A 14288-nucleotide genomic window follows, 5' to 3' on the forward strand; every position below is an offset into this window, starting at 1 on the left:
CACACACACACACACACACACACACACACACACACACACACACACACACACACACACACACACGGTCTCCCGCACCCTCAGAGCCAGCCCATCACCCAGCCCTGCAGACTCTACTGACCTCTCCCCATGGCCACAGCCAGCACTGGTCCCTGTGCCTGAGTGTGGCCCCCATGGTGGCCTCGCTGGACTTATCACTCCTCTCCTTCGAACCTTCCTGGAGGACCTTGAGGTCAATTTCTCAATTTCTGGATTCCTCCCCCCCGCCCCACAGAGCCACGGCACCTGCCGGCCCCACTCCCGGGGAAGTCCCTGTCCTTCCCATCAGAAGCTCCTGCTTGTAGTTTAGATCTTAAAATACCGCTTCCCCAGAAAGGCCCTCCCATCCACCTGTCAAACATGTCCTCTGGTTTCCTCACTGCACCCTGCACCCCCTGAAATGACACCGCACACTCGCTCTTTGGGATTATAGAGTCTCCCTCCCGATTCACAGAGGCAAAGAGGGAGTCTGTCCTGCTCCCTCTGCTTTTCCAGCCCCAGAGCACCAGGCACAGAGGCAGTGCCCACTTGCAAGCGAAAGTAAAATCGAAGGCCTTAGGAACCACCTGGACGTGGGAGTGTGTGTGTGGGGGGGTGCTGAGGGCGATCTTCCAACGCCATTTAGTTTCAATACGGGGGTGCCGGGGGGCACCCCATAGGGCAAGGCTCAGGGGGGACGGACTGGAGACAAGCCTGCGTACGGGACAAGGAACCCAGAGCCCCCTGGCACCAGGGAGGAGCAGAGCAGGGGCTGGGAGGAAGCCGGCCCGCTGAGAGCCCAGAGAATGAGGGAGAGGTAGGAGACAGACTGCAGAGCCAGGAAGCACTGAGAGCTGAGCACCAGGGCTAAGAAGGAACAGGTGCAGGCCTGTGTCTGACAGGGTCAGCTCACCTCTGAAGCAGTCTTTTGGAAAAGTGGAAAATACCCGTAGTGTAACGAGAAGACTTATAATGCCCCCACCCCCCAACCACTAAAACAGGACCGGCTCGGCGCAGGGGAACCGTGAGACAGAACGGGGGCTCCATGCCTCTGGAGAAGGGACAGAGACACGGTGGCAAGGGCACCTCGACGAGATGTTTCTCTACTGAAAATACATGACAAAATGTGAATGAGAGTCACTTCTTCGTGGGTCCCAAGCACATGTTAGATTATTTTTTGTACTTGTCCATATTTTTAAACACCTGGACATACATATAAATTACTGATCCAGATCACGCTTGCATCCCTGATTCCTCACTGTTCCTCTGGGGACGGGGGCAGGGCTGGAGCTGGCTGATGGGAGGCTGGCTTCTTTCTCAGCGTCCAGTGCGAGCTGGGCTCTGAGCGCCACGAAGGTGATTCACACGGATCAAGGGAAAACCTGAGTTTGCCTTTTCAAATTCCCACTCTCTTGGGCAAACAGCTCAGAGAAATATGAGAGAGCAAACCCAAGTATTCCACTCCAACTGTGCCCCCTCGGGAGCCAGGAGGGACCGTGGCCCGCCCAAGCCCGTTCTCCAGCCACAGCAGAAAGACGGCCGTCCTCGGCAACGCCCTGTCAGAGCCTCTGCTGTAAGCGGGGGGCCAGGCTACTGCACCGGGACCGGCTCCAGACTCTGCAACGCCTCCCTGCTGCTTCCGACACCCAGATGCCTCACAGATTACAACAGTCACCACCGCCCCCCCCCCCCCGCCATGGTCACCATGACGGCAGTGATGGTGATGACGTGGCTTGTGGAGAGTGCACTGTGCGCCAGACACCGAGGTCAGCCCTCTGGCACGCCATGTTTCGTTCCCATAAATGCCCAGCGAGTGGGTAGCATGCCCATTTTACAGATGAGGAAAGGGGAGTTTGAGGTCAGGGCACCTGCCCAAGGGCACCGAGCTGGGGGGTGATGACACAGGCCTTTTACTTTTTTTTAACTTAATTCTTAATTTTTAAAAAAGATTGATTTATTTATTTTAGAGAGAGAGGGAGTGCATGCATGAGCGGGCGCGGGGGGGGGGCGGACAGAGGGGAAGGGAGAGAGGACCTAATGCAGAATCCCCACTGAGCACAGACTAAACACAGGGCTCGATCCCAGGAGCCTGAGATCATGACCTGAGCTGAAAATCCAGAGTCGGACGCTTAACCCCTGAGCCGCCCAGGCGCCCCAGATGCACACCTATTAAACTCTAAGCTTCTATCACCTCTGATCACTGACTTCTACCAGGTTGTTTCTGCATTCAGTTCTCTCCTGTCTGCATCTTTATTCACCCCACCACCAACTTACAAAGTGCCAACTACGGGCCCAGCCTGGTGGTGCTGGGGTTACAGCAACAAGGAAGAAAGGCCCAGTCCTGCCCCCGACACCACAGCGTGTCAGATAAACAGACCACCAACCCTCCAGTAACAGTGGGATGGCGAGACCAGGGGCGCTGGGGCTGTGCGGTCCACAGGACTCACCTCGGTACCAGGAAGACTGCCCTAAGAAAGTAGCTTCTGAGCAAAGCTGCATTTACTCTGAAACGTAAGCCTTCCCTGTGGGGCTGGAAGCAAGAATGGAGCCTGCCATCATGTATTTATTCTGTGTTATCTGGAGGTTCTAGCAAATTCAACAACGCAACAGAAAGAAACGGGATTAAAAAAAAAGAGTGGAAGAAAGAGACAAAACAGTCATCATTTGCAGATGAAAATCTGACCTAGAAAATGCATGCAAAAAGTCAATTTAAAAAACTGTTAGGAGAGATGGTAACTGTGACTGGATACAAAATAAATATTTTATTCCAGCACTGAATGGCAAAAAGTACTTATTAACTACAAAAAGAAAAACAGTAGCTATCGGGTGGAGAAGCTCCACCAATACCTAAACCAAGTGATCCACGTGAACTCCACCAGGAAGGCCAGTGGCATCTCCGAGAGATGCCCTGAGAAGGGTGAGCGCCCTCCTGCCGGCATTCCAGCCCCAGGTCCCTACCCCGAATCTCACCAGCTCATCGGGACTCGGTCTATTCACACAAATCTAATTTGAGAGGCAGCTGATAAAATAACTGTCCTGTTTTGTTTTTTTAAATGTCAAGGTCAATACAAAGAAAGGCCAAGGAGCTGTCCCAGAATAAGGAGACTGGAGAGGCTCCACACTGGACAGGGTGCTGGACGCTGCCAGGACGCTCGCGGGGCAGCCGAGAGCGCTGGTCCCTAGGCCGTGGTTACAGAGCAGCACCGAGTGAGTCCGGCTTCCCGAGCTCGTAACCCGGCTGTGGTTCCGGAAAATATCCTCGTTCTGATTTCCCTAGTATGCAGGGAAAAGGGGGCAGAGCACGTTTAACTGACTCTTAAACAGCATGTACACGTGTGGGGAAATACTAAAGCGAATACAGCAGAATGTTAAAAATGGGTGAATCGGAGCTGAGGAGAGGAGTTATATGAGCTAGTCTGAACGAGTGTGGCAACTTTTCTGGAAGCTTGAAATGTTTTCAAAGTGTAAAATTTTAAAAATAAATTAGTATTATAAAGCCCACACCAACAAAAAGAAAAAGAAACACACACACACACACACACACACACACAAAGACACACACACATACACGGCCCACCTTCCCTACATGCAAACACCAACCCCTTTGAAAATAATAAGGAAAAAAGATTCCATTCATATTGACCATCCCCAAGACAAATATATAAAACACCTAGAATTAAACATAACGTGTTAAGAAACATAGAAGCTCCATGTAAAGAAAACCCATAATATAAAGATGGGGATTAACCTCAACAAAATGTATCACTGACACAGAGGAAGGTGTATGATCCAGAGCAGGGGTGTGCACACTGTTTCTATACAGGGCCAGACACTAAATATTTTAGGTTTTTAGGCCACACCGTCTGTGTCTCAACTAAGCAGCCACAGAGCCCATATAAACAAATGGGCGTGGCTGCGTTCCCATAAAACTTTATTTACAGAAACAAGAGTCTGGTGGGACTTGGCCCACAGGCAGTAGTTTGCTGCCCGGATCTAAATGTGCTGAGCTCTCCAGAGTGTTTCCTCTCCTTCCTGGACACGTGGCCCTCCCTTGGAGCGGCCCTGGCCTGAGCTCTGATCACGGGCACACGGGCAGAAGTGGGACCCGCCCATCAACACGCCTCCACACAACCCTCCTGCCGCCTGGACAGCCGAGCTACCGACGGTGAGCTCACCAGACGGTGCCAGCCTGGGTCCCTGATTTGCCACGCGAAGGACGCGTTTTCTGACCACTGATTAGAAACACCGATTTTGGACTTCCCTGTGAGCCAGATGCTGGAATTGATCCATTACAACAAGCAACAACCACAGAAGACTGTGTACAGAAGTCAACATCCACTCAACAAATGCTCAGTGTCCTCCAAGTACCAAGCACTCTGCTGGCTCCGGGAATACAACGCTGTGCAGGGAGCTCAGCCCTGCCCTCGTGGGACATGCAGCTCCCTGCAGGGGAGGACACGAACCACAGAATGACCAGCCCCGTTGACAAGCGCCACCCGGTATGAGCAGGTGTCTGTGCAGGCAGCACATGGGACAGGGAAACACATGACACTCGTACACTTGTTCATGAAGGAACCGGACTCAAAAGTAATCTATAGATAACCAATATGCACAGTAAATCCAGGGCTAGAAAGGGCCACAGAGTTTTTATTTGATTTGATTCGATTTGATTATTTAAAGAATTTATTTATTTATTCGACAGAGAGAGAGAGACAGCGAGAGAGGGAACACAGCAGGGGGAGTGGGAGAGGGAGAAGCAGGCTTCCCGCCAAGCAGGGAGCCCGATGTGGGGCTCAATCCCAGGACGCTGGGATCATGACCTGAGCCGAAGGCAGATACTTCAACGATTGAGCCACCCAGGTGCCCCTGGGGCCACAGAGTTTTTAGAAAATGTCTCCTTGCACCAGCAAATGTGTCTCTTCTCTTCATTACCCACAGGAATCATCTCTTGGGTCCCTTGCTTCTTTCCTGGGGCTTCAAGAACTAAGGTAGTAAAGGGGGAAATGGAAACCATCCATTCCCACTTATCTGCGGTCCAGAGTAGTAGAAACTGAAGAGAATGACCAACCTATTCAGATAGAAGACGTTTCAACAAGCGTCTTTCGCAAAGGGTATGGCTGGCTGCTTCCTCACCTCACCCCGGGGAACTGTAGGGGGTCTGCCTGAGCCCCAAGCCCAGAGCGGCCCTGTCAGTCTTCCTCATCTTGAAGCATACTGCAGAAAACAACACTTGTGCCTCGGAGGTGAATGGGGTAAACTGAGGCAGTGGCCACAGCCAGGTGCTGGGGATCCAGACTTGCAAGCTCTGCAAGGTCATCGGCTCGTGCGGCTATTTAAACTTAAATGAACTTACAGACTAAAAATTAAAAATTGAGTTCTTAGCTGCATTTCAAATGCTCAGCGGCCACACATGACTATCACCACCATCCTGGATGTACAAAGAACATTTCTATCACTGCAGAAAGTTCTCGACTTTCCATGAGATCTCCTGTTGGCTAACCTAAGGGTTAGCAGGTGAGGAAAATCCGTTTACACTGCAACTTGCAGAGAAAAATATAACTGCTAAGAAAGCCACATATTCAGTAGTCTTCTCGCACACTGGGAGCCGAGGCAGGGCTATAAATGTTCCTAGTTAATAGGGAACCCAACCAAAGGGAGGTGGATATTCTTAAGGGAAAGATGTTTTCCTCAAGCTGTGATGAGTCACTGTTCCCAGCTTCAGGGATGTACCTGCCAAGCTGACCGGATATATTTATGTCCCCAAGGGTGGGGGTGAAGGAATGCAAACTTCTCCCGTTCATGTAACTTCACAGCCTGCAACCTGTTTGCTCTGCCATCAGATTCCACATTCACGTTCCTTCTAAATCAGCTCCAAAGGGTCACTAGGCTCACAAGCTAGTTCTCACTGACTGTTCCAGCCATAGCTTCGTGGTAGCATACAGAAGGATCCCAAATTTCACCAGTAAACCGCAGCCAAATCATGTGATAGGAGGCAATTTTCCTGGGAAGGTTTTAGATGGACAACTGGTTCCGGGCACTGCCCTTGCGTGTGCATGAACTCGAGTCACACACGGCTCACCAGCACTGGGCACGAGCAGCTTGCTTCGCCACTCATCGCCATGGATGCCCCACATCACATCAACGTGACCCATCTTACATGAGAACTTGGCACAACACCAACTAGGAAAGTTCTAAACCCCAGAAAATCTGTGAAAGGGAGCAGTGGAAGTCTGTGAGAAGGGCCAGGGAGGAGTCGGAACATACTTGATGTTTCTACTGTCCATTTGGAAAAACAGTAAGTACTTTTTGTTCTTTGATACAAATCACAAAAAGTAGAGCTGCTTTACAAGACAGAGACCAGTTTTATCCTCTGTAATGATGGTTTACCATGAGGAGGGAAGAGAGAGAGACCTACTGAGGAAAACAGGAGACTGGGGAGGGAGGGAATGTTTATGTTTATCAAAAGCGGCACACTTTTTGAGAAGTGTGCTCAGAAGGGTTTCAAAAGACATCCCAAACAGGGACTATTTCCATGAAAACACTTCTACGTTGTCACTGAGACCCCCTGAGGACTCCTGCAGTTCTGAGCCCAGGTCCTTGCCCTTGCCTGCTGGGGGCGGGGGCGGGGGGCATGCCCGGGGCTGCAGGGAAACAGCAGGGGTGTCACCCGGGAACCAGTGAGGAGGGACGGCTTGGCTCTGCAGAAATAACAGACAGGCCGGACAGCCCCATCCAAAGTCATCACGCACTGACCACACATACCAAAAAAAACAAAAAAAACAAAAAAAACACCTAAATGTAAGCCAAATTAGTTATGAGGTACTAATAAGGCCAAAGACTACAATGTACTTTTTTTTATTTCCATAAAAATATACTGTCAATTCAACTTTTAAATCAAACTTCAAAATAAAATATCAAAATGCCTCATCCTTTCAAAGATTTCTGTTTTCAAAAACATGATCTGTTGAGTTCGAGGGGGATCAAATTTACCAACTCAAAGATAAAATATGCTTCTTTAAATAGTAAGACCTACGACGTCAGAAGATCTGCGTAATTCAATCAATATTTCCCTTAATATCCAATGCACGAGGTAACAAACCATGCAGGGGTAATAAAAGATTTATTCAAAATGCAAGACAGAGCAATGGATTTTAACCCAATACAGCACCAAAAGTCCACTGAGGACGTTTCAGACCCGGCACCACAAATCACCTATAGGAAACCCCTGCCTGTCAAGTTTTGGTGAGGCATCGAGGAACGGCATCCACCATCATCTGAACGGCCACTCGAACAGCAACCCCATTCCCAGCCCCGTATCTATGTGAGGCTGGATTTTCTCCCCGTGCTCAACAGAAACCTAGCACCACAGACGAAAAGCACAAGCAGATCCCAGCTGCCCTCCACAAACCAGACGTGAGAGACTTACAAAAAACAAATACCCCTATTCTAAGCTTCTCTGTTTTGGGAAACACAGTGGTTTTCTCATAAACAATTATTCCTGAGATACGTTTACTATTGCTGTTTTTGAATGAGTTCGTAAGTATGTATGTTTTAACTTCTTGGTTCTAATTTCTAACGTGGTGCGTGTAACAGACAAACCCCACACAAACAAAAGCTCTCTGGCGTCCCCAGTAACCTGTAAGGGTGTGAAAGGACTCTTGGCCCCAACACCCTGCTGGAACAGATGTCTGACCTTGCTGGAACAGACGAAGGTGGGGCGTGGCCGGAGGGGAGAGGTGGCGGGCCGCCGTCAGCAACGCAGGGACCTGGGCTGAGGGGCTGGGCTGGGCTGGGCCCCACGGGCTGGGGGCAGCTGCTGTGGCTTCCAGCAGGAAGGTGACGCAGTCCAAGCCCCCCTCTGCACACTCGTGGGGAAGGACGAGAGCCCTCCCCGCGAAGGAAATAAACGCAATATGAGCTTGCGCCTCTCTGGCCATGGTTAGACATGCCACAGATGACTAAGGGGGAAAAGTTTCTTATCAAGCAAACCATGTATACAAACACCCATCTCTTTTCCGTGTGCCTCCCGGAAAGCATCCGTAGGAGAGAGAAGCCGCAAGTTTGCAGTCAGCTCATGATTTAGTGCCAGAACTGTTCCGTCCAAGGACAGGAGGACCTGCACTAACACCTCTTCATCCTGCTGTTGGCCTTCCAGAAGCGGGGCCCCGGGGCCGGCGGGGCCGGAGAGACACAGACCAGATGCACCCGCCGCCCTCACAGCCTTGGTCCAGGCTCCCGGGCGGCTCGTGGCACGCCCTCGCGGCTTCCCGTCACCCATTCACGAAATCCGTTTACAACCAGAGATTCCATCTTCTGTCCTTTAAATCCATCAGGAACCTTTTACCAGAAAACCGGAAACTTGAAAAAAGTGATAGCGGCCGGAGGCCGGAGCGTTAACCACAAAACCTCCTAGCGAGTCACAATGCAAGGGCCTACTTCCAGGAAATCAAAGTAAAAGCATGTCTATAATCCTCTCATTTTAATATGAAATGCTTTAAATGTAGGGTAATTATGGAGATGAGGCATTGCTGTAATTTGAGTTGTCACTAATTTACCAAGTTTATCCCCTGACACTCACAAGATGCAAAAACAGCAAATAGTAAATTACTGTATCTCCAAATCAAAAGCTTTCGTTTCATCTCGCACGTAATTTTAAACAGAGCTGTGTCTTTTTTGAAAGCATTAACCGTGAACATCATTAAAACTCTACAGAATACCCTTTTAGCATCCACCAATCATCTTCCTCTATCCACAACAAAGGCTTCCCTAAATTTATTATAAATTCAATTCAGCTGTATGTCATGATAAGTAACATCCTTCTCATAGACCGATTTCTAAAATACCATATATGTTTTCCTATCAGGGTGATAAGTCCAAAAACCTTGGTGTGAACTAAATGCTGGAAAGTGGCCCATATTTTCATTAACAAAGGATCAGTGTCCTAGCTCCCAAGTCACTACACTCCCATAAACCCTTTTAAAGTAAGCATTTAGCAAGACGACAGAGTAACTCTGGACAAATGTATGTGACCCACAGTGACTGTCAACGACCAAGCAAACCAGGATAAAGGGTTTATTTAGTGAAAATGCACATTCCGGGTTTCGGCCACACTCTCCAGACACGACACAGTCGCAGCTGAACCTACAGCTTCGCTTCCTTCCGCTGAGCCGTACCTGCTCCCAGGGTCCCAGCTTCTTCACGCGGCCTTTCCCATTCCTCCAACTTGCTCGTCCAAACAGGCACCAGACCGGAACCTTTCTTCCTCGGAGGCCCCTCCGGCTACTGCTCTTCTCTCCAGCCCAGCCCAGCCCCGCACACCTCCCCGCAGCACCGCCCGTGCACCTGGGGCCGGCACAGCCCCCACTCTGGGCCACTGGAAGCAGGCTGAGCTGACACCCTCTCCCATCCACAGGGCAAACCCTGCGCAGCACGCAGGCCCACTCCTGGGCCGACCCCGCCATGACCGAGTTACTGTCGCCTGGATGCTGCTGTCTTCACCAAGTCTGGGGCAGTTTCCAGCTAATTTCAAAATGACTTCAATCTGATAACTACTTGGGTGGCGGTTACTAACTAATTCCATACTTTTCAAGTGACCAGTTGGAACAGCACTGAGAAGCTATACAAAACAAACACGTCCGTAGTAAAAAGCCGTGGGGGTCACAGTCACTTTCCATCAAGGTCCACGCACAGAAGCTGTGATCCCTCCCCCGGGCCACTCTCCACGCGTCCTTCAGAGGCTGGAGTGCACCCGTGCGGCGGAGAATAAGGGCCACGAGATGGGCAGTAATCAATTGACAAACCCAGGCAAGGACCATCAAAAGGTGCTAAGGGAGACAGACAGACCCCTCTGCTTCCTGACAGACACATGCTCTAGGTGCCTATGAGGCAGTTTCTGGCAAAAAACACATCAAACCTGAGTCTGATCAAATCTCTAGGTCCCACAACACATTCACAGGAAGTGGACACCACGGGAATCCAACCCGTAAACACAGAGGGTGGAAACTATACAGGACAAATGACCTGTCTCTTCAGCGAGGAAAATAAAGAGACAGATGAAACCTACAGATGACAAGACATGTAAGTGACACCAACCAATCACACCGTCTGCACCTGATTTAGTTCCTGATCCAAACAAACACGCCGTAAGAAAAGAAATCGGTAAGACAGCAAGGGAAATGTGAACACTGACTGGAACTTCGATGACAAGTAAGAAATTATGAATAACTTTTAAGGTGTGATCATGACATTGTGATTAGGTTTCTTAAAAAAGGATCTTTATCTTTTACTAAAGTGTTTACACGCAGAATGATGTGACATCTGTGATCTGCTTCCAGGTCGCTGGGGGCCAGAGGAAAGATGAGTGGGGGCAAAGGTAAAGCAAGCTAGGTCCCGACACGCTAACCGTCAATGCCAGGGACGGCTACATGCAAGTTCACTGCTCCTATTTTTACGTTTGAAATTTTCCGTAACAGAAAGTGTTAAAAAAGAAAAAAAGAGCCATGTTCATCACAGAAAGTCCGGGAAACGCAGAAAAGTAAAAAGAAAGAATCCCATGACCTGACCATTCACAGAGGCTACCACAAACAGAAGTCTTGTTTTTACTGTAATCAATCAAGTAGTTCATGTGTTTAAAAAAAAAAAGAAGCTGGAAAAAAGAGGGACGAGCAAGTGAGGGGCTGTGTATGGGCCTGTTTCTGTGGAGTTCACACATTACGTCTACATCAAATTCCAAATTTGAGGGCGCCTGGGTGGCTCAGTTGGTTAAGCGACTGCCTTCGGCTCAGGTCATGATCCTGGAGTCCCGGGATCGAGTCCCGCATCGGGCTCCCTGCTCGGCGGGGAGTCTGCTTCTCCCTCTGACCTTCTCCCCTCTCATGTGCTCTCTCTCTCTCTCTTAAATAAATAAAATCTTTAAAAAAATTCCAAATTTGATGGTATAAAGAACTACAGTCACACACACGAACCACACCCACCCATATAACCGGAGAGGGCTGTCCACACGACCCGGGGGAAGCTGACTCGCCACCTCCGAAAACCACGTGAAATTGATGACATTGCTTTCCCTGCGGAAGCTGCAAATTCATTCAGTTACTCACATGTTCATTCAACAAACACAACTCAGTTGTGCCCCTCCTGCCAGCCAGTTCCTGCCCTGTGTCTCCAGGGAAAAAGACAAAGCCCTCAGGGAGCTCACGGGCGGGAGAAACGCCAGGCCCGAGGCCCAGTCAAGTGAACCAGGGGCTAAGTTATAAACGATGTGTACTTCCCTCCCTGGGCGGGTCCAGGGGACTCGGCACAGTGTGGCCACACTGTAGGAGAGCAAGACCAGCTTTGAATGTATCACAAGGAATTGTCTTCCCGCCAATAATTCAAAAATATTGAAGTTTTGGGAAGACGTACTTGTGTAACAAATGGTAAATTCTAGTATTCCTCTCAAGCACACCTTTTCCAGAGTGGGAAAGAGGGAGGAACAGCACGATTGGAGCTGTCCCTGGGAGTGGGCGGTGCGTGCCATGCCTCCCAGGATGGATGTCACCCAGCGGGAAAGGGCGTGCGTATCGCCACAACGCAAAAATAATAATAATAAAAAAAAAAGCTCCAAGGCTCATGCACCATACTCCACTAAGTCCAAGTCCACGAAATGCCCAGTACAGTAAGAATTTTAAATTTATGGTAAAGAAGTTCATACCTTCAAATATTAATGGTAAACCCACATACCAACGCCCGGGAGGTAACAAGCAGTAATTGCCGCCCTTCTTTAAAAGTCAGTAATGAATTTCCCAGTTTGGTGTGACAAAAACATACACATTCAACTTCCCTGCACTGAATTCATGAAAATTTCCTGATTGCTTTCCACATGATAGGCCCAAGAGCCTTGACCTAGAGCTAAAAAGAAGTTTACAACAGCCCATTCCATATCGGTGACTACTCAGGTTTATGCTCTCTAAAACAGAAAAAAACGTCACCTAGCTCAAACCGCTAAACGTGTTAGTCAACAGGCTTTGCCAGTTTTCAGAAGCAAACAGGGGAAGGAGACACAGACCACCCTCCCAATGTTTCTCCTTCTGCCCGTTTGTTCCGTTCCTGTGATTTTTACATCACTGCCTACATGGAGACTGCTTAGAAGCACGGCTGAAGGCAAACACAGGCACAGTAGGGCAACAAACACAGAGCAGGCAAGTGCCCAGGCTGTCGGTCACAGCACGGGGCTCTGTGACGTGCCCACCCAGAAGGCGAGCCCCTTGAACGCAAACCTGCCAGGGGCCGCCAACACCCACCACACGTTATAAACAACGGACCTGGTACTGGCCTATTCAGAGGATGATCTGAGGCCTCGGGTGGCTGGCATTCCTTCTCCTTGAGTTAGAGAAAATACTAGCATGCTCCACATTCAGTAAGCTAGGCCCAAGTCAGGAGTGCACCTACTCAACGGAGGGGCAGGGAGCTCTGCAAATCTGACTGAATTGTGTAAAGGTGCATTAGCAGAACAGGCCTCTAAGAGCCCGGGGGCAGGGAGGGGATGAAGCTGTTTGCCTGTCACTTTCTCAGGAGAGGATTGACTGGTCCTGAAATGTATTTACTGGCCCAGATTAGAGATGGAGCGGGTTATGGAAAAGAGAACAAAACAGTAACAAAGATAGGACAGAATAACTCTGTTGCTCACCAAGCCCCGGTTTTAGGGAAATACATACTTTTCACGCTTGTAAAATAAAGGTATGCTCTCCCTCTCACACCCTGAGTAGGAGTGAGTCACTGTTAATGCTGCATTGGCAAACCATTCGATGCAATATTTACAACCAAACGCACCAAGACCCTAGGTAGGGGAGAAGTTTACAGAAGCAAGATTTGGGCGCTGGGAATCACCCCAGCAAAAATCCCCTGGACTCTCTGATACAAGAATAATTAGACCGTCAGAGACAAGTCTGGAACAGGAAACCCATTGGAGAAATATAAACACTAGAGAGGAATTAAAGGCACTTACTACACAGAAACAGAAAGTGCCCGAAAAGGAAGCAGGGTAAACAGGCTTTCTCCTGATCAACAAATCTTGAGAAAACAAGAATCATAGGGGACAGTCCATGGGGGACAAAAGTGGACATGGGAACCAGAGTGAATATCCCTAAAAGCACCCTTGGGGCATCGTTGACCCAGCCACCCCTAGGGATGCCGGGGGCTGCTTTCTCCCTGACCTGGCCCCCATGCCCGGCTGTTTCCCCTTCCAGCCCGGGAATCCCAGCTGTGCTAGGAAGGCCCGAGGGCTGGGTATCACTGTCCTATCCCAGGAGCTTCGTCTTCAGGGACACTGAGCAGAGAGCACTTCCTGTCCTGGCCCCCTGCCCGCGGGATGGGAACTCCCTTCCCAGCCCAAGTCACTGCCATTCAGACGTTGGCCCCTACTGCAGGGAGTGGGGGGAGGCACACCTCCCCCACCGAAACCACCTGCTGCTGTCCTTTTCCAGGAGTGCGCGCAGGGGAACCCCAGGATTCAGACCAGTTGGGGAGTGGGGCAACCCCTCGGGACCCAGGCTGGGTGAGGGTCAGGGGTATCCTCCGGTCCGGGCCTGGCAAGGGTAAAGGCGACCCTTATGGTTCAGGCCAGGTGGGGCCTGGGAGACCCTCGGAGCCCAAGGCCGGGGCAGGGTGGAGGTCGGGAGTGGACCCCCTTGTCCAGGTTGAGCACAGATCAGACCTCGGTCGGAGAGCAGCAGCGTCCCTGAGGCCCACCCAGGCTGGGCGGGGTCGAAGGCGTCTCCGGTGTCGGGCAGGGCGGGGTCGGGCCAGGGGTGGGGGTGACCCCAGGGTCTAGGTCAAGCAAGGATTCCGGGGGGGGGGGTGGTCGGGCCCCGGGCCAGGATGACCTCCGGGTCCAGGCCGGGCGGAGGCCGTGGCACTCACTGTTTGGGCAGCTGCAGGGCGGGCGCGCCGCGCCGCTGGAAGGCCCCGTCCACGAAGACGCCGTTCTTGCCAAGGCAGCGCAGGTAGAAGTGCGGCTCCTGGAAGGTGAGCTGCAGGTGGCGCCGCGAGATGAAGCTCGACAGGCCCATGCTCAGGTCCACCGAGCCCTGCGACGAGTTGCGGCCGATGGTGACGCTGGGCTGCCGCATGAGGAACTCGAACTCGCGGCCCTCGAGGCGCGCCAGCGCGGGCCCGGGGCTCCTTCGCACCGAGGCGGCCGCCGCGGCCACCAGGGCCTCACCCGCCGCGGCCCCCGCGCCCGGGCCCGCCGCCGCGCCCCCCGCGCCCCCAGAGATCGCGCCCCCCGCGCCCCCCGC

General features: G+C 51.2%; 1 protein-coding gene across 2 annotated transcripts in view; it reads right to left on the bottom strand.

The window, feature by feature from the left end:
* Window positions 1-14288, bottom strand: part of FOXK1 (forkhead box K1) — a 66837-nt gene that overhangs the window by 51481 nt on the left and 1068 nt on the right. The window contains exon 1 of one of the 2 annotated variants that reach the window (XM_025863630.2): window positions 13912-14234. The exons of the other annotated variant lie outside the window; for it this stretch is intronic. Within the exon in view, the coding sequence (XP_025719415.2) occupies window positions 13912-14120 (209 nt within the window). The 5' untranslated portion in view covers window positions 14121-14234. Of the gene's footprint in view, window positions 1-13911; window positions 14235-14288 lie in introns of those variants that run through there. 2 annotated transcript variants of the gene reach the window in all.

The sequence above is a fragment of the Callorhinus ursinus genome, unplaced genomic scaffold (genome assembly GCF_003265705.2).
Source record: "Callorhinus ursinus isolate GAN/ISIS: 27379988/994484 unplaced genomic scaffold, GSC_fseal_2.0 scaffold70, whole genome shotgun sequence".
NCBI lineage: Eukaryota > Metazoa > Chordata > Mammalia > Carnivora > Otariidae > Callorhinus > Callorhinus ursinus.